The sequence below is a fragment of the Amblyraja radiata genome, chromosome 30, assembly GCF_010909765.2.
Source record: "Amblyraja radiata isolate CabotCenter1 chromosome 30, sAmbRad1.1.pri, whole genome shotgun sequence".
Classification (NCBI taxonomy): domain Eukaryota; kingdom Metazoa; phylum Chordata; class Chondrichthyes; order Rajiformes; family Rajidae; genus Amblyraja; species Amblyraja radiata.
In genome coordinates, this window is record NC_045985.1 from 9,654,115 (window position 1) to 9,680,386 (window position 26,272).

Genomic DNA, 26,272 nt, shown 5'->3' on the forward strand with positions numbered 1-26,272 from the left:
GGTGGGTGAGCAGACGTTTAATGTAGGTGGGGGCAAGCCGATTGAGGGTTTTGTAGACATAGAGGAGAAGGGAGAAAGGGAAGAAGTTGCAGACGTGAAGAGTCACCGTCTATCTGGAACGCGGGGGACGCAAGTAGAATCGCTGCTTTCATTTCTTTAGGATTGGTGGCAACAATGGGACCTGCCAGGCAGGTCATTTAATTGATCCTGGTGTCCTGGTCTTTTCTCACTCCCAGATATAAACTTGAAACAGCATTATGCTCGGACCAATTTAAAAAGTATGTGTATTTCCATTTGTGGGGTGGTTTTGTGGAATGGTCTTGAAACGATTAAACAAAGTATGAATGTAATGCAATTTAAAAAAATGTACAAAAGATATATATTTGAAAAGTACAGTAATGAGGAAGGAGGATGTAAATCTCACAGATGTTAATGGTGCTTGTTCTTTTTGTACTTTTCTTTTTTTGTTTTTTTTTCTTAATAGCTTGATTGGAGTAGTTTTATTTGAATTGTCTGTTTAGTTTATTTTATTGAATTTTGCATTTGTTAATGGTGAAGAATGGGGGTAGGACTTGACAAGCATAGGCTTCTTCCTATCCCTTTTCGAACGAGTCTAATGTTTATTATGTTGAAATTGGCTTTTGATTTTTTAATTTATGTATGTACATATATGTTATTTATATGTGTATGTGTGTGTATGTGTATATGTATGTATGTATGTATGTATATATGTACATGTATATGTATGTATGTGTGTATGTATTTATGTATATATATATATGTATATATATACATAAATACATATGTATTTATATGTATTTATATAATTTTCCTTTTATTTATTCATTTTCATCTTTTCTTTTCTACTTTTTTAAATTTTTTTTAATCGTTCGAAATAAAGATAAAGATAAAGAAAGATATAATTGTTGTGCTTTGGAGAAACAAAAATGCCGGTGCACGCAGAGGTCACAATGTCGTTCAGAAGTCAACGGGATCTCTACTTTAAAGCGAAAATAATGAATTTCCAGAGGGGGGTGGTTTGTACGGTACTCGAAAGGGGGTGGACAAAATATAATCGCTGCCTTCAATGCCTTGCGAGTGGTGGCCCTGAATGCGGACCTGGGGGTGACATGACGTCTACTTACATGGAGACAGACAGTCTGAATGAGGACCTGGGGGAAAATGCAGCTCTGCTTACAGCCCCGGCTCCAACGCCCCCCTCCCTCCCACTACCCACTTGCCAGATACAAAACCACAACCAAAGATCATTCACCATAACTTCTCCCTTGTCCCTCTCTCTGCGAGACCAAGTCAACAGAGTGGCTGAAGAAGGGTTTCGGCCGTAACGTTGCCTATTTCCTTCGCCCCATAAATAATGTGGAGAGCTGAGGAACTAGTAAAATGACAAGGAGGGGGGGAGGGAGAGGGGGAAGTGTAAGGAGAAATTATTTAAAGTTAGAGAATTCAATGTTTAAAGAAAACCCAAATTAAACTTTATTCAAGGAAAAAAAAATGTACAATACCGAAACCGTGCAAGAAATTCGTCCGACATTCTCGGTGGCTATACGTACATTCAATACTGTTTACACAAATTTCACTCCCTCCTCCTTCTTTCTCGTGTAACCAGTTTCACAGTTCTCCACATTGTTTGTCTCTTGAGATCACACCTTCCCACATTCAACAATGGGACCTGCCAGACAGGTCATTTAATTAGTAACATAGAAATTAGGTGCAGGAGTAGGCCATTCGGCCCTTCGAGCCTGCACCGCCATTCAATATGATCATGGTTGATTATCCAACTCAGTATCCCGTACCTGCCTTCTCTCCATACCCCCTGATCCCTTTAGCCACAAGGGCCATATCTAACTCCCTCTTAAATATTGCCAATGAACTGGCCTCAACTACCCTCTGTGGCAGAGAGTTCCAGAGATTCACCACTCTCTGTGTGAAAAAAGTTTTTCTCATCTCGGTTTTAAAGGATTTCCCCCTTATCCTTAAGCTGTGACCCCTTGTCCTGGACTTCCCCAACATCGGGATCAATCTTCCTGCATCTAGCCTGTCCAACCCCTTAAGAATTTTGTAAGTTTCTATAAGATCCCCTCTCAATCTCCTGAATTCTAGAGAGTATAAACCAAGTCTATCCAGTCTTTCTTCATATGAAAGTCCTGACATCCCAGGAATCAGTCTGGTGAACCTTCTCTGTACTCCCTCTCTGGCAATAATGTCCTTCCTCAGATTTGGAGACCAAAACTGTACGCAATACTCCAGGTGTGGTCTCCTGGTCTTTTCTCACTGCCAGCTCTTCACCGTCCCCCCTCACCCCACAACCACCACCCCACCCAAAGAAGACATTGCTGGAAAGAAAGGAATTGACAAACAAAAAACGAGGAATGCCAGAAAGGGCTTTTGATTTCCTTTCACACAGCAATTGTTTCTGCTTTGGAGAAACAAAAATGCCGGTGCAAGCAGAGGTCACAATGTCGTTCAGAAGTCAACGGGATCTCTACTTTAAAGCGAAAATAATGAATTTCCAGAGGGGGATGGTTTGTACAATACTCGAAAGGGGGTGGACAAATATAATCGCTGCCTTCAATTCCTTGCGAGTGGTGGCCCTGAATGCGGACCTGGGGGTGACATGACGACTACTTACATGGAGACAGAGTCTGAATGCGGACCTGGGGGGAAATGCAGCTCTGCTTACAGCCCCGCCCCCCGCAACCCACTTGCCAGATACACAACCAGAACTTCTCCCTATCCCTCTCTCTGCAAGACCAAGTAAATAGAGTCGCTCCTTCGTATCAGCAATTCTGAAGATCTTTCCTGGTCCGAGAACACCAACGCAATTATCAAAAAAGCTAATCAGCGCCTCTACTTCCTGAGAAGATTACAGATAGTCGGATTGTCAAGGAAGACTCTCTCTAACTTCTACAGGTGCACAGTCGAGAGCATGCTGACCGGTTGCATCGTGGCTTGGTTCGGCAATTTGAGCGCCCTGGAGAGGAAAAGACTACAAAAAGTAGTAAACACTGCCCAGTCCATCATCGGTTCTGACCTTCCTTCCATCAAGGGGATTTATCGCAGTCGCTGCCTCAAAAAGGCTGGCAGTATCATCAAAGACCCACACCATCCTGGCCACACACTCATCTCCCTGCTACCTTCAGGTAGAAGGCACAGGAGCCTGAAGACTGCAACAACCAGGTTCAGGAATAGCTACTTCCCCACAGCCATCAGGCTATTAAACCTGGCTTGGACAAAACTCTGATTATTAATAACCACTTTCTGTTATTTGCATTTTACCAGTTTATTTATTCATGTGTGTATATATTTATATCATGGTATATGGACACATTTATCTGTTTTGTAGTAAATGCCTACTATTTTCTGTGTGCTTAAGCAAAGCAAGAATGTCATTGTCCTATACAGGGACACATGACAATAAACTCACTTGAACTTGAACTTGAACTATGTCACTGTCAAAATGTAGAAGTCGGCTCTCGACCCGAAACATGATCTGTGCATATTCTCCAGAAATGCTGCCTGACCCGCTGAGTAACTCCAGCACTTTATTGTCTATTTCTTGTATAAACCAGCATCTGCCCTTCTCTCTTACCTCAACCTGTTGCCTGGCCCGCTGTCTTACTCCATCACTTTGTGTTTTGATTTATAAATCTTAGTTCATTTTATAATCAGATAGGGAGTTCAAAACAGTAAATGGACAATAGACAATAGGTGCAGGAGGAGGCCATTCGGCCCTTCGAGCCAGCACCGCCATTCACTGTGATCATGGCTGATCCTCCCCAATCAGTACCCCGTTCCTGCCTTCTCCCCATATCCCCTGACTCCGCTATCTTGCTCCTCTATGATCTTTGCTGGAGACGGCAACGTGCGCGGTACAGAGGGATCACAAGGGATCAGCAGCTCCCAATCAGTGAAAGCAGTTTCAAACCAGGAAGTGGGAGGAGTTAAAATGGCTTCTAAAGAGCAGGTCGTGAATTTAACCGAGGAGACAATTTGTCCCATCTGCCTGGATTTCTTCACCGATCCTGTTATCCTGGAGTGTGGGCACAACTTCTGCCGCTCAGATTCAGATTCAGATTCAGATTCAATTTTAATTGTCATTGTCAGTGTACAGTACAGAGACAACGAAATGCATTTAGCATCTCCCTGGAAGAGCGACATAGCAAATGATTTAAATAAATAATAATAAGTGTGTCACACTTGTGTCTGTGTCACACAGAGTTGACACAGACACTGTGTCGCTCCTGTGTCACACAGAGTTGGGACAGGGAGGAGAAAAACTCCTGCCCGGAATGTAGAGAGGAGTTTACAGACCGCACCCTCAAAGTTAATCGGGCCTTGGTTAGACTGGCTGAGAAAGCTCGAACACTGAGCCTGAATACGGAAGAGAAGGAAAGTAAACTTCACTGCGAGGAACATCAGGAAGAACTGAAGCTGTTTTGTGAAACTGACAAGAAACTGATCTGCCTGGTTTGTCGAGATGCGCGGGAACACAAGACTCACATCTTCATACCGATTAAAGAAGCTGTTGAAACCTACAAGGTAAAAGCAAACCGACTACGATCACTTGCTTGAATGTATAGTTGAATGTTTATTGTCTAACCCCCTTTCTCTCTGATTCCCAGGATCAGGTTAAATCATCCATACAATCTCTGACAACAAATAAATCAGCCATCCAGGAAATGGAAGAGCAACAGAAGCAGAAGATTTCCCAAGTCCGGGTGAGGCCTTGCTGTGTGGCATTTCTGATCGTGTTGTGTAGTTTTGTATTTTGGTTAATGCACTACAGCGTTGCGTGGCAGCAGTTAGTTGCGCTGTTTCACTGCTCCGGTGAATTCGGTTCGAACCTGACTTCTGGTATTGTCTACGTGACGCTTCCATGTCCCCTTATCCCCGCTCTCTACCCCTCCCCCAATACAACCCCCCCCCCGCCCAACTCCCTCCATTAGTACAACTCTCTCCATTAGTACAACTCTTCCCACCACCATCCATCTCACAGTATAATTTAAAGGTAAACAAGGCAGGAAATGATTTCATTTCATGGAGCTCCATCTCTCTTCCTCTTTTTTCAGATTTTTTCCTTGTCTCATGCCTGATCACGGGATATGGGGAGGAAGCAGGAACGGGGTACTGATTCTGGATGATCAGTCATGATCATATTGAATGCTGGTGCTGGCTCGAAGGGTTGAATGGCCTACTCCTGCACCTATTGTCTATGTTTCTATATTCTCCCCGTGACCAGGGTGGGTTCCACCCACATCTCCCAGACATGTTGGTTTAATTGGTTGGTGTAATGAAGCTGCTGAAGGCGGGTGATCTGGGAGTCGGTGGGAGTTAATGTGGACGTGAGGGCCATCGTGTTTCAGGGAAACGGGAGGAAATTAGATTAATGGGATTATTCTATGGAACAGCATAGATATTGATGTGCCAAATGGTCACCTTCTACTGAACAACGAAATAGAATAGAGAAATATATTCGATCAATCTTCACCTTTCATTTGACAGGAGCAGTCACAAAGCCTCAAGTCTCACGTCACATCTCAGTTTGCTGAACTGCACCAGATTCTCGTGGAGAAAGAGCAGCGCATTCTTGGAGAGATCAAGGAGGATGAGGAGAAGATTCTAAGTCCAATGGAGAAAAATCTTCAAGACATTCAAGAGAATTTAAACACTATTGAGGAGGAACTCTCAACGCTGCTGGGGCGAATGGAACAAACAGACATCGTGTCATTTCTGAAGGTCAGGGGTTATGTTTCAATCTCGTTCAATGAAACTGCAGTCACAACATTGGGAGAGATATATTTGTGAAAATGCAATGTTTATCAATTAATATATTTATCCAACGTCCCCCATACAAACACACTCTGCTATCTCATAATTCATAGTAGACGAATTAGACCATTCAGCCCATCAAGTCTACTCCGCCATTCAATCATGGCTGATCTTGCTAACATTTTCAACTCCATTCTCCTGCCTTCTCCCCAGGGCCTGATGGTCTACATCCCAGGGTACTTAAGGACGTGGCTCTAGAAATCGTGGTCGCATTTGGTGATAATTTTCCAATGTTCTATGGTTTCAGGATCAGTTGTTGTAAATAGGAGGGTAGCTCATGTTACCCCACTTTTTAAGAAAGGAGGGAGAGAGAAAACGGAATTATAGACCAGTTAGCCTGACATCAGTTGTGGGAAATATGCTGGAGTCAATTATAAAAGATGAAATAGCGGCACATTTGGATAGCAGTAACAGGATCTGTCCGAGTCAGCGTGGATATTTACGAAGGGGAAATCATGCCTGGCAAACTTCTGGAATTTTTTGAGGATGTAACTAGGAAAATGGAGATGGGAGAACCAGTGGATGTAGTGTACCTGCACTTTCAGAAAGCCTTTAAGGTCCCACATGGGAGATTAGTGGGCAAAATTAGAGCACATGATATTGGGAGTAGTGTACTGACATGGACAGTGAATGTGAGTGGAGGGCGAATGAGTGGGAATTAATGGGCATGTGAAATAGAATAGGGTACAAGGAATTGGATTGTGGGAATAGAAAGGAGGGTAATGCAGATTACTTTCACAACATTCCAGTAGCTTTCAGACAAGCCCTGAATTGCCAGGATAATGAAAGCTACGGATTAAATGCAAGCAAATGGGAGCGGTGTAGGTAGGTACAGTGGCAAGTATGGGCATTGTGGGCCAAAGGGCCTTTGTCTAGACTCCATGTCTCGAGATTGGGTTGCCTATGCGACCTTCCATTTCGTGAAGATATGCAGGAGAATGACATAATATATTGATCTTCACCTTTCATCTGACAGGATCAGTCACACAACAACTTTCAGTCACAGATCACAACCCAGTTTGCTGAACTGCACCAGATTCTCACTAAAATAGAGCAACGGTTACTCGTTCCTTCTCTCCAGAGATGCTGCCTAACCCACTGATTTACTCCAGCATTTTGTGTCTACCTTTGATTTAAACCAGCATCTGCAGTTCTTTCCTCCACACATATTCTCTCTCTAGTTGTCCCTTTGACCTCAGAGGGAACCATTCTCTCCCGGGTTATTCTTTAGCTATTAATATACTTGTTGTATCTCTGGGGATTCTCTTGTTTTTCGTGACACGTGACTCTGTTTTGTTCTGCTGATTTTCTTTTAATTTACTCCTGCAAGATTTTATACTGCAAAACAAATTGCTTGATGACAGCAACCTGTACCCGACCTGTGCCTCACACCCTTTGTGGTTCCCTCATCCTGATACGTGATCTTATGTTACATTACCATCTGCATCGACCAGACCTGTGACCGCAAATTCCACATTCTGATCACTGAATTTCTGACAGGATTTGCTCCAGGCCACTTTGACTTTTACATTTGTGTTTTGGTATCTGCAGAACCGGTGATACATTCTCCATCCACACACAATCTAATCCTCGTTAATCTTAAATCCCTCCAACCAATCATGATTAACAGCTTATTGTTGGGTAACATATGATAAGCATTTTTCGACACTGGGCCTGTACTCGCTGGAGTTTAGAGAAATGAGCGGAGACATCATTGAAACTGACCGAAGAATGAAAGGCTTGGATAGAGTGGATGTGGAGAGGATGTTTCCACTAGTTGGAGAGTCTAGGACAAGAGGTCATTGCCTCAGAATTAAAGGACATTCCTTGAAGAAGATAAGGAGGAATTTTAGTCAGAGGGTGGTGAATCTGTGGAATTCTTTGCAACATATGGCTATGGAGGCCAAGTCAGTGGATATTTTTAAGGCAGATATATTTCGATTCTTGAATACTACGCGTGTCAGAGGTTATGGGGACACGGCAGGAGAATGGGGGATAGGAGGAGAGAGAGAGAGAGATGGGCCGAATGATATAATACTGTTCCTATCACTTATGACCTCATGATATTATTCAGCAGAAAGTTCAAAACACGTCCAGACTTTCCTACACATTTCGTCCTCTGAGTTATAGCATAATTGTCACAAAGATTCATCATACCTCCTGCCTTGGTTCCATCAGTGTAATGTCCTCTGTGTGACAATGTGAGCGCGTCAAGAAATTGTAATTTTCAACTATGTGAAATAACTTGCGTGAAATTGCTGTTCCCTCAGACAATTTCTGCTTTATTTGTTTCAGGAGGAAGCTGTTCGCAAGAGGAGGTAGGACATGTTCTACAGTTAAACTCTGCACGGATCTGTAAAGTCACGTAAACATGTTGACGCGCAGGTTATAACTGGTTATTTAATATTTGCAGAATTAGTGATGAATTCCAGACATTGTCACTGAGAGATGGTGCCATACTGGATGAAAAATTCAAACATCTCTTCTGGTTGAAGGCAGTGTTGAGAGAACCCATTGTTGCGATTCACCAAGGTAAAACATATGGATTCCTTACTTCTTATGTGGGTGACATATTTAAGTTGTAAATAGATGCAAAGATTGACCGTAATGATGAACTGAAGGGGAACTAAAGTTTTATACCAGCACCAATCTCACCTGTTGGGAAGCTTCACAGTCAAGTGGTCAGCTGGAGATGTCAGAACCCTGAACACATCCAACACAGGGAGCACAATACAACCAAGACACAGACTGCTAGATGAACTAAAACATCTTAACCCCATCCGCAGAAACACGCCACGATACGAGTTTGAATTCTACCAGGTAGCCAGCAAAGTAAACGTGACTTCATTAATTTAGAGATTTTGAAAACTTGTAGGAATTCGATGACCAAGATTGTCATAAAAACCGCGGGTTCCATCAGAGAAGGATATATGTGCCACTGGTCCTGCTTGTCCTGTCAGTGACTACTGACTTTGGTTAATTCAGGTCTGCCCCCTGCTGGAGTTTCTGTGACTTCAGGCCGTAGATTGGGTTCCGGCGTATCACTGCATTTTGCTTGACTCTATGAGTGAAAAACAGTCAATAACATGCAAACCATCATACTTGTTTAATTAATTAATGGTTTAGTTTATGGTAAAACATTGTCCCATTTTAATCTCTAGAGACATTTAATACTGAATTCAAAATAGTACCACCAAATACACCAGGGTCTGCAATTTCTTTGTGATAATACTTGTGCAACATCCTTTCATTTTCCCAACTTGCGGCCGCAAGGATATGGTCTATTGGAATGTCCAAATCCTTGGCCGCCAATGTTGCCGCCGCCCTGGTGGAATGAGGTTTAAATTTGTCAGTATCAATTCCTGCATCCAATAGCACCTTCTTCAGCCATCTTGAAATTGTTTGTGTTGTCACTTTTTTGTGTGGCTTTATGGCTGATGAATAATCCAGTTTCTACACCTGTAAGATGTTTGGTAGTCTCAATGTAGTATTTTAAATATGTAACTACACAAAGTCTTTGATCTGCAGGATAAGCTGAAAATCAATTTACACCCCGAGACTCCTGGTCTGCTCTGTTTTAGGAGGTCATAGACATAGAATGTAATTTCCTCTGTTTTCATTCCCATTCTGTCTATCCTTAACTTGTGTAATGTTTGTACTCTTTGAGCTGATACTAAAGCCATTAACATGACTGCTTTTATCGTAATTTTGTCTAATGACAAATTTGAGATGGGATCCCAATCCCTAAGTAGCATTAAAGATGCCCTTCATGTATCTACAAGTCAAAGGATGTGATCCTAGAACTTGATGTTCCGATGGTCTCGATAAGTATGCCGACAAAGCATTCCTTGCTGTGTTGATCACACTATAGCTTCAATTATCATCAAAATTTAATTTTGACAAATTTCTACAACATCTGAAGCGTCTGCAGTGTGGTAAGAAAATGTTGTGTTGAAGAAACTGTTCCCATTTCTTAATGTAAGAAAATGTACTGCTTCTTGGTACTTGTTAGAATCTGCAAATCAATAAATCAACACGATCATGTAAAGGATGAAATTCACCAGTTACAGGGTGCACAAGTAGGTTTTCTTGTCTAAAGACATCCATAATGGGTTCAGTCACCATTTTTAACCCCAATGGATACCATGTTTGTGTGGGCCAATCTGGAACCGCCAACAATCCTGAAGCATAATCTTGTTTGATCTTCTGTAGACACCTATTGATGAGACAAAAGGGAGGAAATGCATCCAAAACATTCCACCCCAATTTAACGTAAACTAATTTGGTTGTTTCCCAAATTTTTTCACAATTTTGTGGAAAATATCACGATTTAACACCCATTCTGTGTTGTCATTGAAATTTCTTGACCTAGTATCTGCAATTATGTTGAATTTACCTTGTAGGTAACTTGCAGAAAGCCAATATTTTTCTCAATGAGCCAGTGCCAAATCATGTTTGCCAATCTGTCACATGCTTCTGACTTGATTCCACCCATGTGATTGACATTTGCCACTGCCCTAGTGTTGTCAATCTGAACCTGTACATGCAAATGTTGTACCTTTCGGCAAAGGGCTTTCAACCCATGCAATACACTTAGTAATTAAAGATAATTTATGCCATGTGTCTCGAGCAAAGGTTCTTCCTCTGCATTCCATCTATCTCCACAGCTTGAGATGGCATCCGCAGCTCCCCATTCCAGTGCACTTGCATCTGTTTGTAAAATGGTAGCTGGTGATTCAATCATTATTTTCCAGTAGGAACAATCCACATTTTTAATCCACCATTCTATATCCTCAATTGCTGTGCTCGGTAATTGCATTGGTCTATCAAAATGTCCAGCATGTCTTTTTAATGCTGCAATTTTAGCTCTCTGCAATTGCTGATAGTGCAGCGGCTCAGAGGGGATAGAGCCTTTTCTGTTGCTGCTCCGGCACTCTGGAACACTCTGCCGTTGCACATCAGACAGGCCCCCTCACTGTCCATCTTCAAATCCTCCCTAAAAACTCATTTTTATTCTCTGGCTTTCGACACTGGCTGAGACATTGCTGGACAGCTGGACAGCTGGAAACGAAGCAATTAACTCACCCAGCAGACTAGTCACTTGCCTGATTGATGGTGTTTGCCTGCAATTAGTTCCTTACAACCCTCAATCAATTGCAGCTTCTTTTCCTTGGGTAAGCTCACTGTCATATGGTGTGAATTAATAGTGAACCCCAAGTAATCAATTAATTTGTTAGGTATCAGTCTGGATATCTCTGAATGAATGACAAATCCCATTCTTTGAAATGTGAGGTTTACTTTTTAAAACTGAAGCTGTTGCCATGGCTTCAGTATCTCCCACAATTAAAATGTCATCCAAATAAGTCATTATCAAATGGCCTTGAGTTCTTAACAATGCTAAAATTGACTTCAACAGTTTTGTAAACAATCTGGGGCCGGACGTCAATCCATTTGGTGATGCTTTAAATTGCAACATTTGAGGCATCGCAGATATTTGAAATTTGTCTGGATGTTGCACATGCACCGCAACAGAATAATGTGCATCTTGGAGATCTATGCTTGCCATATAGCATTCTGTTGAAATTAATTGCAAAGCATTAGTAAAAGTCTCCATTTTGAAATGTTTATACTGCACAAAAGAGTTAAGACATGTGAGGTCTAAAATGATTCTAGTACCCCCATCCTTTTTTGTTCTAGAGAAAATACTAGATACAAACTGATGGTTTTGATAAGTTGTTTTCTCTATTACCCCTTTTTTACTCAAAATCTCAATTTATATTTGAATTCTTCTCATCTCTTCTTTAGAGAAGGAATATATTCGTTTTGGAGTATGTTGTGTAGGGGGATCTTCATTCTGGTAAAATTCAATTCTAAACCCCATAATACTGCAGAGTATATATGCATCAGATGTTATTAGTTTCCATTCTTTAAAAAAGAATTGTAACCTACCCCCAACATGCAAGTAGGATACATCTGATATGTTTCTTTCAGAACCAGAGCCACCTACCTCAGAGTTTACTGGTGTCACTTTTTGTACCTTGCCCCTTGTGGAAATACCATGACCTCCATGTCCTGGGGTTGTATGTCCATATCTTGTATGTGACTACGGGCGACTTGTTCCTTCACCAGTTCCCCTTCGGTATGGATATTGCCTTCTAGCTGTGCTGCCAAACATCGGTGGTTTCATCATCGCGATGGTTTTTGATTCTTCGTTGAGAACCTTTAGTTTTTTGGCAAGCTCTTCTCCAAAGAGTAAATTTGGCAATTGTATATTAGATGGTTTACAGAGCCCTGCAAACTTAAGATGTATGTTAGGTCTTATCACAGTTTTACAAATACAGTTTATTTCAAAATGTGCAGTGCTCCATCATTGTGCTGCAGAACTGGCCCCTGTCTTCACCAACATCTTCAACACCTCCCTCTGCCAATGTTCAGTGCCCCAGTGCTTCAAACAATCCACCATCATTCCTGTGCCCAAGTCTAACACAACATCCTGCCTCAATGACTACATACCGATTGCCCTCACATCCGTGGCCATGAAGTCATTTGAGCGCATCATTCTCACTCACCTCAAAACCAGCACTTCCTCCATCATGGACCCATATCAATTCGCATATAGAGCCAACAGGTCAGTAGAAGACACAGTCAACTTGGCCATCCATCACACTCTGCAACACCTGGAAACCGCCAACACTTACGCCCGCAACCTGTTCATGGACTTCAGTTCTGCATTCAACTCCATCAACCCGGTCAAACTCTTCCATAAATTAACGGACATGAACATTGACCCCTGCATCTGTCACTGGATCTATAGCTTCCTTTGAAACAGACAACAAAGGGTGAAGATACACAACACCACATCTCACCCTCTGCACCTCAGTACAGGAGCCCCTCAGGGCTGTGTCTTGTCACCCTGATTATTCTCACTCTATACAAATCAACTCACATCCCAGTATAGTTCAGTCAAAATATACAAATACGCAGATGACACAACCATCATAGGTCTCATCTCTAACAACAACGAAACAGAATACCGCACTCAAACACACAAAGCAGTCACTTGGTGCACAGACAATAACCTCCTACTCAACACATCAAAAACCCATGAACTTATCATCGACCTCAGACGTAAGGCACAACCCAAGACCCCCCTACTCATCTCCGGCGAACCCATATCCACCACTGACTCATTCAAATTTCTTGGCACTCACATAAGCAATAACCTCAAATGGTAAACCAACTCAGACCACATTTATAAAAAAGCCAACTTCTCCGCCAGCTCAAGAAGTTCAGTGTGAGGAAACATCTCCTAATCCGATTTTACACAGCCATCATCCAAAGCATGCTCACTTCATCAATAACAGTCTGGTACAGCAGTTTGGACACTCACTCCCGTAATAAACTACAGCGCATTGTCAACAAAGCATCCAAAATCATCAGCACCCCCCTCCCATCAATAGAATCACTCAATCTCAAACGGTCCGTGTCAAGGGTGAAGAAAATCATTTCTGATCCCTCCCACCCAGCTCACCACATCTTCCACCTGCTGCCCTCAGGGAGGCACTACAGCTCACTGCCTGCCAAATCATCACGATTCAAAAACAGTTTCTACCCATATGCAATTCGAACTCTGAACAGTCTATGATAATATCACAAAGCCACCCCCCGTGCATGTACTGTATACTGTATGTTGTCTGTGTTTTATGTTATGTTATGTTCTGCTTACTGTGTTTTTCTGTACCACAAACTGTATGTCTGCATGACTGGAATCAGCTTATTGTGTAAAATCCTGTACTGAACATGAATTCCACCAGCTTGACTGTGTGGTCATTAAATAATCTTGAATCTTGAATCTTTAATTACACATCATTCCCATTACATCCTGTTGTGCCATTGTCACATTTCCTTCTTCCAGATCTTTGGCAAATGCCGTAATACTTGACCCAATCAATCTTAATACCCGCTGTAATCTCATTTCTTGAGCTCTTACTGCAATGCTGGCACTCCTAGCAGAGCACAGTTCTGCGGGATTTCATATTTGTTCATAACTTCATCCATTGTTGCATCTTCTGATTGATGGGAAAGCAGGTAATTTATACTCTCTGCTATTTCCTCTGGAAGATGTTTTCCCTTGTGTCTGGGACTATAGAACTTTTGGGCCAGCCCTGGCATTTTATTTTTTGCATTGGGTTCTGGCCCTCAACTGGTTCATTATCAGAGTATTCTGGATATTCCTCCTCATAATGGGTTTCACCTGGATATTCATCATCAGGTATTTCATGCGATGGCTCTATTATAGGCCAACGCTTTTTTGTCCCTCTTTGGGTTACATCAAGTTCTTTATTTGAGCTGTATATTGGCAGCCCACTTTTGGGTGCTGCTCCATATTCTGTGTCTCCTGTAGACCAACACCTGTGTTGTCTTTCAGACATTTCTGGTGCTGCCTCCCTGTCAGGTCAGCCCATATATTCATCTTTATCATCAGGCATTTCGGTCGCTGGCTCAAATCTGGGCCAACGTTTCCCAGAACCTCTTGTGGGTGTTCCATGCGGTTGCTCTTTAAGCCCACGTCTTTTATACTCCTTCTGGAGTTTGTTTTACCCATGAGGAATTCCAGCTTATAAATTCTATAGTTCAGACTCCTCAGAGCCTTCCAGGCCTGTTATTTCTTTATGGCCTTGCTCCCTATGGGAGTTTCAACGGGACATTTCCCCTCCCGTGTAAAATAGTTATTTCTTTACAATCGACTTTTTAGTCGGGCGCCCGCTACTCTCAGACACTTTGTGTTATTGAGTACTTACTGCGGTGCGCTTACTATTCTTCCTCCCACATTTCTCCATACATAAGACTTGCCTGTGTCTCTGCACGCAGTCTCAGAAGAAAAGCAGCCTTAAGATCAAAGTAGAAAATACTTATTCAGGTTTTCCTTCACTAATCGCTTAGATGTCCATCGTGCTCGCCAACGATTTTAGAGCAGCTCTGTTCTAAGATCTTTGGTGCTCACAGCGCAATGCGACTGACGATATGACGCGCATATGACTCATGTGACTCCGAAGTAAAATTGCATGTGTCCCGGTCCCTTCCCATAACCACCAGTCCACGTTAAGGCCTGTAACATGTGACCTGTATCAGTTTATGTTTTACTTCGGAGTCACGTCACCCCCCACCACCGCACCCCCCTCCCATCCCCACCTAGAAGTGGCGAGAATGGCTGCCGAACCGCAGGTTGAGAGTTTACGCGAAGAACTAATTTGTCCCGTCTGCCTGGATATCTTCACCGATCCGGTGTCCCTGCAGTGCGGGCACAACTTCTGCAGCTCCTGTATCACACAGTGCTGGGAAAAAGACGGGAGAAACTCCTGCCCAGAATGTAGAGAGGAGTTTGCAGACGGCACCCTCATTGTGAATTGGGCCTTGTCAAGTCTGGCTGAGAAAACTCAAACATTAAACCTGAATCAGAAAGTGAAGGAAAGTAAACTTCAGTGCGAGAAACATCAGGAAGAACTGAAGCTGTTTTGTGAAACTGACAAGAAACTAATCTGTGTGATCTGTCGAGACGCGCGGGAACACAGAGATCACCGCTTTATACCGATAGAAGAAGCTGTTGAAAACTACAAGGTAAAAACAAACATATTTTAATCACATGAATTCTACAGCGTTTTTTCTCATGTACAACACTTTCATTTCACTTTTTGTTTTTACAAACCCATTTTCAGGCTCAGATGAAATCTTCCATAGAATCCCTCACGAAAAAAAATTCAGAGATACAGGAAATGGAACAATTGCAGAAAACAAAGATTTCTGGAGTTAGGGTGAGGTCTCGTCCTTCACTGTGTGATCCCGTGTAGATTTAATCCCCTTGTGGCAACATAACAATATCCACATTTCTCTTCACAGGAACAGTCCCGCAGTCTGCAGTCCCACATCACATCTCACTTCATTAAAAAGCGACAGATTCTCGCTGAGGAAGAACAGCGTTTACTCAAAGATCTCAGGGAAGCAGAGGCGAAGAGTCTAGATATAATGGAGAAAAATCTACAAGCAATTCAAGGGAAATTAAATTCCATTCAGGAGAAACTCACAAAGCTACAGGGACGGATGGATCAAAAACACAGTGTGATATTTCTAATGGTGAGAATTTATTTTCATTTTTGGCCAAACCAAGTGCCCACAGCAAATGCACAACTTCTTGGGAATAAGTGGAGACCTTGACACTAAATGTTTGATTGTTCCTCTGTTTCCCAAGCTACATATTACATTTAAACTGACACTAAAATTCAGGTACACTTGCATGTTGTGAATGTGTCTGGTGTAGCGGGTGTGAGAGGCAGTGCATGAATTAATGGGAACTGACATTCAGTTACAGAACTTGACATTTATGCCAGATATATATATATATAATCTAAATCCTGTTTGTATAATCAGTGTTTCATAACTTTGTGGTGTTTTGTATGAAATCCTTTGATATTGTAAAATCTATTATCAAAACGTTCCTTTTAGATTTGCAAATAAATATGTCCCGTGTTGTACAGCTTTCCTGTCCATTTAATCCATATAACCATATAACAATGACAGCACGGAAACAGGCCATCTCGGCCCTACAAGTCCGTGCCGAACAACTTTTTTCCCTTAGTCCCACCTGCCTGCACTCATACCATAACCCTCCATTCCCTTCTCATCCATATGCCTATCCAATTTATTTTTAAATGATACCAACGAACCTGCCTCCACCACTTCCACTGGAAGCCCATTGCACACCGCTACCACTCTCTGAGTAAAGAAGTTCCCCCTCATGTTACCCCAAAACTTCTGTCCATTAATTCTGAAGTCATGTCCTCTTGTTTGAATCTTCCCTATTCTCAAAGGGAAAAGCTTGTCCACATCAACTCTGTCTATCCCTCCCATCATTTTAAAGACCTCTATCGTCCCCCCTTAACCTTCTGCGCTACAGAGAATAAAGCCCTAACTTGTTCAACCTTTCTCTGTAACTTAGTTGTTGAAACCCAGGCAACATTCTAGTAAATCTCCTCTGTACTCTCTCTATTTTGTTGACATCCTTCTTATAATTGGGCGACCAAAATTGTACACCATACTCCAGATTTGGTCTCACCAATGCCTTGTACAATTTTAACATTACATCCCAGCTTCTATACTCAATGCTCTGATTTATAAAGGCTAGCATACCAAAAGCTTTCTTTACCACCCTATCTATATGAGATTCCACCTTGAAGGAATTATGCACGGTTATTCCCAGATCCCTCTGTTCAACTGTATTCTTCAATTACCTACCATTTACCATGTACGTTCTATTTTGATTTGTCCTGCCAAGGTGTAGCACCTCACATTTATCAGCATTAAACTCCATCTGCCATCTTTCAGCCCATTCTTCCAAATGGCCTAAATCACTCTGTAGACTTTGGAAATCCTCTTCATTATCCACAACACCCCCTATCTTGGTATCATCTGCATACTTACTAATCCAATTTACCACGCCTTCATCCAGTTCATTGATGTACATGACAAACAACAAAGGACCCAACACAGATCCCTGAGGCACCCCATTAGTCACCTGCCTCCAACCCGACAAACAGCCATCCACCATTACCCTCTGGCTTCTCCCATTCAATCCATCTTGCTACTCCTGCATTTATACCCAACAGTTGAACCTTCTTAACCAACCTTCCATGAGGAACCTTGTCAAAGGCCTTACTAAAGTCCATATAGACAACATCCACTGCTTTACCCTCGTCAATTTCCCTAGTAACCTCTTCAAAAAATTAAAGAAGATTAGTCAAACATGACCTTCCAGGCACAAATCCATGTTGACTGTTCCTAAGCAGACCCTGTTTATCCAGATGCTTATATATATTATCTCTAAGTATCTTTTCCATTAATTTGCCCACCACTGAAGTCAAACTAACTGGTCTATAATTGCTAGGTTTACTCTTAGAACCCTTTTTAAACAATGGAACAACATGCGCAGTACGCCAATCCTCGGGGACTATTCCCGTTTCTAATGACATTTGAAATATTTCTGTCATAGCCCCGGCTATTTCTACACTAACTTCCCTCAATGTCCTAGGGAATATCCTGTCAGGACCTGGAGACTTATCCACTTTTATATTTTTCAAAAGTGTCAGTACTTCTTTTACTTTGAAACTCATAGTATCCATAACTACTCTACTCGTTTCCCTTACCTCACATAATTCAATATCCTTCTCCTTGGTGAATACTGAAGAAAATAAATTGTTCAATATCTCCCCCATCTCTTTCGGCTCTGCAGATAGCTGTCCGCTCTGTCTCTCCAATGGACCAATTATATCCCTCGTTATCCTTTTGCTATTAATATAGCTGTAGAAACACTTTGGATTTATTTTCACCTTACTTGCCAAAGCAACCTCATATCTTCTTTTAGCTTTTCTAATTTCATTCTTAAGATTCTTTTTACATTCCTTATACTCCTCAAGCACCTCATTTACTTCATGCTGCCTATAATTATTGTAGATCTCCCTCTTTTTTCGAACAAGATGTCCAATTTCCCTTGAAAACCAGGGCTCTTTCCAATTTTTACTGTTTCCTTTCAAACGAACAGGGACATAAAGATTCTGTACTCTTAAAATTTCCCCTTTAAATGTCCTCCATTTCTCTTCTACATCTTTCCCATAAAACAAAATGTCCCAGTTCACTCCTTTTAAAACATTTCGCATCTCATCAAAGTTAGCCATTCTCCAATCAAAAATCTCAACCCTAGGTCCAGTTCTGACCCTCTCCATAATTATATTTAAACTAATGGTATTGTGATCACTGGACCCGAAGTGCTCGCCAACGCATACCTCCGCCACCTGTCCCGTCTCATTTCCTAACAGGAGGTCCAGCACTGCCCCTCCTCTAGTAGGTACCTCTATGTATTGCTGCAAAAAACTATCCTGCACACATTTTACAAACTCCAAACCATCCAGCCCATTTACAGAATGTGTTTCCCAGTCTATGTGTGGAAAATTGAAATCTCCCACAATCACTACCTTGTGTTTACTACTAATATCTGCTATCTCCTTACATATTTGCTCTTCCAATTATCGATCCCCATTTGGCGGTCTATAATACACCCCTATAAGTGTTGCTACCCCTTTCCCACTTCTCATTTCCATCCAAATAGCCTCCCTAGATGAGCCCTCCAATCTATCCTGCCAAAGCACTGCTGTAATATCTTCCCTGACTAGCAATGCAACACCTCCACCTCTTGCCCCTCCAATTCTATCACACCTGAAGCAACGAAATCCTGGAATATTTAGTTTCCAATCACAGCCCTCCTGCAACCATGTTTAACTGATCGCCACAACATCATACTTCCAGGTGTCTATCCAGACTCTAAGCTCATCCACCTTTCTTACAATGCTCCTAGCATTAAAATATGCACATTTAAGAAACCCCCCGCCTCTTATTCTCTGTTTATTTCCTTTTTTTTCTTTCTGCTCTTGTGTCCGAGTGCTTCCCTTTTCTGCTTCCTGCCTCCCATTCTGTCTACTAGCTTTCTCTATTTGAGTCCCTCGCCCCAACCATTCTAGTTTAAAGTCTCCGCAGTAGCCTTTGCAAATTTCCCCGCCAGGATATTGGTCCCCCTCGGGTTCAAGTGCAACCCATCCTTTCTGTACAGGTCCCACCTTCCCCAAAAGAAGTCCCAATGATCCAGAAACTTGAATCCCTGCCCTCTGCACCAGTCTTTCAGCCACGCATTTATCCTCCACCTCGCTCCATTCCTACTCTCACTGTCGCGTGCACAGGCAGTAATCCTGAGATTGTTACCTTTTTGGTCCTTTTCCTTAACTCTCCTCCCAACTCCCTAAATGCTCCCTTCAGGACCTCTTCCCTTTTTTTACCTATGTCATTGGTACCTATATGTACCACAACCTCAGGCTCCTCTCCCTCTGATTTCAGGATATCTTGGACGCGTTGAGACACGTCCGAGACCTTGGCACCAGGGAGGCAGACCACCATCCTGGTCTCCCGACTGCGTGCACAGAATCGCCTATCCGACCCCCTGACAATAGAGTCCCCAATTACTATTGCCCTCTTCTTTTTGTCCCTACCTTTCGGAGCAACAGGGCCGGTCTCTGTGCTGGAGGCCCGTCCGCTGTTGCTACCCTGGATCCGATACAAGTACAATACAATAGAAACTGCTGGGAGAAATCAGCAGGTATCTGACTCACAACAGCTGCACCTTTATTATATAAACAAAAAGCACTGTACCTTTACTAAAGCACTGTACCTTTAGCCCACAGTACCCTTAGCTCACTGTACCTTTACTAAAGCACTGTACCTTTAGCCCACTGTGCCCTTAGCTCACTGTACCTTTACTAAAGCACTGTACCTTTAGCCCACTGTACCTTTAGCCCACTGTACCTTTACTAAAGCACTGTACCTTTAGCCCACTGTACCCTTGGCTCACTGTACCTTTACTAAAGCACTGTACCTTTAGCCCACTGTACCCTTGGCTCACTGTACCTTTACTAAAGCACTGTTTTCATCATCTTTGTATTTATCATAAGGACAAAAAAGATAGGAATAGAATTAGGCCAATCAAGTCGACGCCACCATTTAATCATGGATGGCCTATCTCCCCCTCCTATCACCATTCTCCTGCCTTCTCCCCATAACACACGTACTAATCAATAATCTATCTATCTTTGCCTTAATAATATCCACTGATGGACTCTACAGCCTTCTGTGGCAAATAATTTCACAGATTTACCACTTTCGGACTGAAGAAAATTCTCATCATCTGCTTCCTAAAAGAACGTCCTTTAATTCTGAGGCTATGACCTCTAGTCCTAGACTCTCGCACTCGTGGCAACATTCTCTCAATATCCACTCTATCCGAGTTTTTCACTGTTGAGTATGTTTCAATGAGGTCTCCCCCTCATCTTCTAAACTACAGCGAGTATAGTCCCAGTGCCGACAATCACTCAATATATGTTCCCCTACTCATTCCTGGGTATGTTTTGTGTACCTCCTCTGAACCCTCTCCAGAGCCAGCACATCCTTCCTCAGATATGGTGCCCAGATGTGGTTCCTTATCCTTACTGAGACACTCTTGTGCTACCCGTGTGTCAGAAGCTGGGTTAGTGGAGAATTCCCAGCAACTTGCAACAATGAGGAGAACATATTATTGTTCGGTTGTGTATGGTCAGTATAAGTAAATAATGTAAATAAAAAACGTGTTTGATTTCAGGAGGAAATTAGTCGCAAGAGGAGGTAGGAAATGTTCTTAACTAAACCATGCATAATTTTTATAAAATAACTCAGAAGATCACTGTAGTTCATTTTGTAACCCTGTTGCTTATATTAACAGGATTAGTGATGAGAGTAACACGTTGTCAGTAGCAGATGGGGCACCGGAAGTTGCAAAATTCGATCACCCCTTTTTATTGAACAGAGCGTTGTGTGAAATGTCGTGTGGTTTTCCGCAAGGTAATGTTGATATCATTTATTTGTTCTGATACATTAGAGATCGCTAGGTGTTAGTTAGATACAAAGAGTGATATGTATAATGGACATTTTAATTAAAACATGCAGCCACCGACACAGATATACAACAACAAACACCCTCTCATCTCTATGTACCAACGATAATATTATACTTGTGATCATTATTCCATGCAATGTGGACAGAATGGAAAACACACGCAGGCACACACATACACCAAATAACACAAGAAAACATATTCAGAGACATATTGAGGCACAGATCTCGAGGCTGAATAACATCGATCTCCAAGGTGACTGGTGGTTGATAAATCTTAGAACCACTCCAATTTATCCTTAGTCAGTACAGTCATAAGAGATAGAAGCATAGAAAAAGATGTACGAGTAGGCCATTCGGCCCTTCGAACCAACACCGCCAATGAATATGACCATGGCTGATCATGTAAAATCAGTTCCCCGTTCCAGCTTTTTTCCCTATATCCCTTGATTCCTTTAGCCCTAAGATCAAAATCTAACTCTCTTGAAACCATCCAGTGAATTGGCCTCCACTGTGGCCTTCTGTGGCAGAGAATTCCGCAGATTCAGAACTCAGTTGCCTGATAACAGATGGGAAGAAACCGTCCCTGAATCTACAGTCTTGTACAGTTGTATCAAATCCTGTATTTCATACATTCACGGACCCGAGCAAATATGCCAAACGCGTTCGTCACCACCCTGCCCATCCCTGCCCATCCCTGGTGCAAGTGTCATGGAGCTGTGTGTCTGCATTCCAATGCCTCTCTCATCTGCTAAAAATAACACAGGGCGATACCATTTAGTGTGAAAAATCTGCCCTGGCCTGTTTTATCAACTTGCATCACTTTTATCTGTTCAATAAATCACCTTTTAATCTGCCTATTGGTCCAGTTCATGAAAATGTTGTTCCATCCCAGATAAATATATTCACTCTCCACAATGCCACTACAGAAATGTATTAACATAGGAAATAGGTGCAGGAGAAGGCCATTCGGCCCTTTGAGCGATCACCGCCATTCAATAGGATCATCCAGCTTTCTCCCCATATCCCTAGATTCCATTAAACTTTTGCATTTGATAAGGTCCCACATAGGAGATTAGTGGGCAAAATTAGGGCACAGGGTATTGGGGGTAGTGTGCTGACATGGATAGAAAATTGGTTGGCTGACAGGAAACAAAGAGTAGGGCTTAACGGGTCCCTTTCAGAATGGCAGGCAGTGACCAGTGGGGTACCGCAAGGCTCGGTGCTGGGACCGCAGCTATTTACAATATACATCAATGAATTGGATGAAGGGATTCAAAGTAACATTAGCAAATTTGCAGATGACACAAAACTAGGTGGCAGTGTGAACTGTGAGAAGGATGCTATGAGAATGCAGAGTGACTTGGACAGGTTGGGGGAGTGAGCAGATGCATGGCAGATGAAGTTTAATGCGGATAAATGTGTTGTATCAAAAAAAGGAAGGCAGATTACTATCTATAAGGCGCCAAGTTGGGAAAAGGGGAAGTACAACGGGACATGGGGGTCCTTGTTCATTAGTCTATGAAAGTAAGCATGCAGGTACAGCAGGCAGTGTAGACCGTTTCCTTTATAACAAGAGGAGTTGAGTATAGAAGCAAAGAGGTCCTTCTGCAGATGTACAGAGCACTAGTGAGACCACACCTGGAGTATTGGGTGCAGTTTTGGTCCCCTAATTTGAGGAAGGACATTCTTGCTATTAAGGGAGTTCAGCGTAGGTTTACAAGGTTAATTCCCGGGATGGCGGGACTGTCATATGCTGAGAGAATGGAGCAGCTGGGCTTGTACTCACTGGAATTAAGAAGGATGAGAGGATATCTTATTGAAACTTATAAGATTATTAAGTGTTTGGACACGCTAGAGGCAGGAAACAAGTTTCCGATGGCGGAGGAGTCCAGAACCAGGGGCCACAGTTTAAGAATAAGGGGTAAGCCATTTAGAACGGAGACAAGGAAATTCTTTTTCTCACAGAGAGTTGTGAGACTATGGAATTCTCTGCCTCAGAGGGCAGTGGAGGTCGGTTCTCTGGATACTTTCAAGAGAGAACTGGATAGGGCTCTTAAAGATAGCGGAGTCAGGTGATATGGGGAGAAGGCAGAAGGTGCTTGCTCGAAGGGCCAAATGGCCGACTCTTGCACCTATTGTCTATTGTCTATTAACCCTAAGATCAATATCTAACTCTCTCTTGAATACATCCCGTGAATTGGCCTCCACTGCCTTCTGTGGCAGAGAATACCACAAGTTCACAACTCTCCGGGTGCAAAAGTTTTTCCGCATCTCAGTCCTAAATGGCCTTCCTCGTATTCTTAAATTGTGACCCCTGGTTCTGGACACCCCCAACATTTTTGCCTGATAACCTCTCATCCTTCTAAATTCCAGTGAACACAAGCCCGGTCGCCTTGCATCCTCTCTTCCACTAATCCAAGTCCATCATTAAACTTGAAACATCACAAATATATCCCTTGCAAAGACTACAATTACAAAAAATATACACATGTCATAGTCATAGATTAATATTGTGGAAACGGGCCCTTCAGCCCAACTTGCCCACACCGGCCAACAATATCCCAGCTACCCTAGTCCCACTTGCCTGCGCTTGGTCCATATCCCTCCAAACCTGTCCTATCCATGTATCTTTGTAACTATTTCGTAAATGATGGGATAATCCCAGCCTCAACTACTGTACCTCCCATACACCCACCACCCTTTGTGTGAAAGGGTTATACCTTGGATTCCTATTAATTCTTCACCTTGAACCAATGTTCGCTGGTCCTTGATTCCTATACACTGAGCAAGAGACCCAGCCTACTCAACGCTCACACCCTCTAGTCCTGGCAACATTCTTGTATGTCTTTTCTCAACCAATATGCTTGACAATATATTTTTATAACATGTCGTATGTTTCCTTTCTGCCTCCAACTGACACTATTTCTTCTCCACCAAACCCACCTACTGCCTTGCTCCGCTGCCTCTGATATTTGCTCTGCAGCCTGATGTAGACTCTGTCCGCAAATTCCTAGCTCTCCAAATAGCGACGTGGTTGATCTCGCTATGAATCCTCTACAGCCCATCTTTACCGGATGCCTCTTGCTCTCCATCCTTGCTGCTCAACTTCTGCTGCCAATTCTACATATCTAAGCCTTTTGCTTTTATAAGCCTCACCCAGCAAGTTCTCCCAAGGCACCGTCAGTTCTATAAAATACACTCTCCGCTGACTAACTGATATAACACTATATCAGGCTTCAAACTACTAGTAATTATTCTCTGTGGAACAAGGAAGTTTAGGAGGAATTTCCTCCTAAATCTACCCACATCTCCCGATCATTGGCTCCCCGTAACTGGCCTAACTCATACCTGCCTGTAAACTTCCCTCCTCGATCTTTCTCTACCCCAGGAACACAATGAATAGCTACATTCCCATCCTGTTGCCTACTGAATTCACCTGTACTCTCCTCCTTGGTTATGCCGCCAGGTATATGGACCCTGAGAAAGACTAACCCCACATACTGATAACAGTCTGAAGTAGGGTTTCCGCCAGAAACGTTGCCTATTTCCTTCGCTCCACAGATGCTGCTTCACCCGCTGACTTTCTCCTGCATTTTTGTCTACTGATAATATATGCCTCAATGTTGTCACCTTTGAACACAAGGGACATGTCGGGTCCCCACCCACCCATTGCTTGATATTCTGCGGTGATGGCAGCACATCATAAATAGCCCTGACAAGGAAACTTACACGACCCGCCTCCATGCACCACTGAAACCTCCAGCTAAACCTCCTCTTTTCTACATTTCCCCCAGTTTATCCACTGTCCATGCTTACCTATGCTTTCACTAAATTTACTATTAATCCTGGAACTCTACAGAAATCCAAAGCACTCCAAATAAGACCATATGGTACAGATCCACACGTGTTTGCCAGGTCCAAAAACACTACATGCAAATCTCCCCTCTCGAGCTTAGCTGTTGAATCAGGTCCAATATTACACTAATGTGTTCTAAGCAACCCGTGAAACCTGTGATTCCTGCTTTATGCATTGTGGTATCTATTAACCTGTTCCTTCTAAATCAGTTGCCAGCCCCTGTGCCACTATGCTAAAGACAATATTACCTTTTACCAACCTCCCCCTTCATTCCCCACCCCCTTTCCCCATCTGATCTGGTTGGGTGAAACTGCGGGAAATGTGTTTGTTGTCCGCCCGCTTGTGCCTGAGGCCGTTTCCCCCCCCCCCCCCCCCCCCCCCCCCCCCCGTCCGGGGGCTGCGCTGCCCGAGTCTCTCCCCGACCCCCAGGGAACTCCCTGATTATCTGCTTCTCCCCCTCAGTCTCCGTCACCCTGGACGTGGAAACAGCGGGTCCGGGGCTCAAAGTGTCTGACGATCGGAAGGGGGTGAGACGGACCGGGACCTGGAACAGGCTCCCTGACACTGGGAAGAGGTTTACAGCCCGGCGTTTGTGCTGGGATCGGAAGGATTCACAGCGGGGAGACATTACTGGGAGGGTGAGGTGGCGGGGAGTCGGGGATGGAGTCTGGGAGTCGCCGCAGAGTCTGTGGAGAGGAAAGAAGAGGTCACACTGATCCCTAAGACTGGCGTCTGGAGCATCGACCGGTGGGATGACAAGTTTGATGCATCCGCCTCCCCGCCATCCCGTCTGCCCACCCGTCCCATCCCCGGGAGGGTGGGTGTTTATCTCAGTTAGAAGTCCGGGATAGTTTCATTTTACGACACGGACACCAAGTCCCATCTCCACACCTTCACTGGGAATAAATTAACGGAGAAACTTTATCCAGGGGCTGAGAATCTGCTCCGGTTCCGCTCCGGGTGTGTAAAATGGTCCGGCGTCAGGAATGGGGCTCAGGGGCTGTGGGTCAGAAACCCGGTGGCCTTCAGATAGCCTTTGATAT

At 43.2% G+C, this 26,272-nt stretch overlaps 1 protein-coding gene across 1 annotated transcript; it reads left to right on the forward strand.

The window, feature by feature from the left end:
* LOC116989859 (nuclear factor 7, ovary-like) lies at positions 1-26,034 on the forward strand. The gene is made up of 6 exons (XM_033047429.1): positions 1-192; positions 4,644-4,739; positions 5,524-5,757; positions 8,146-8,168; positions 8,264-8,382; positions 25,692-26,034. Exons 1-6 carry the CDS (start codon positions 175-177, stop codon positions 25,943-25,945), a joined length of 744 nt encoding a protein of 247 aa, XP_032903320.1. The 5' UTR covers positions 1-174; the 3' UTR covers positions 25,946-26,034.
* Positions 26,035-26,272: the final 238 nt, after the last annotated feature.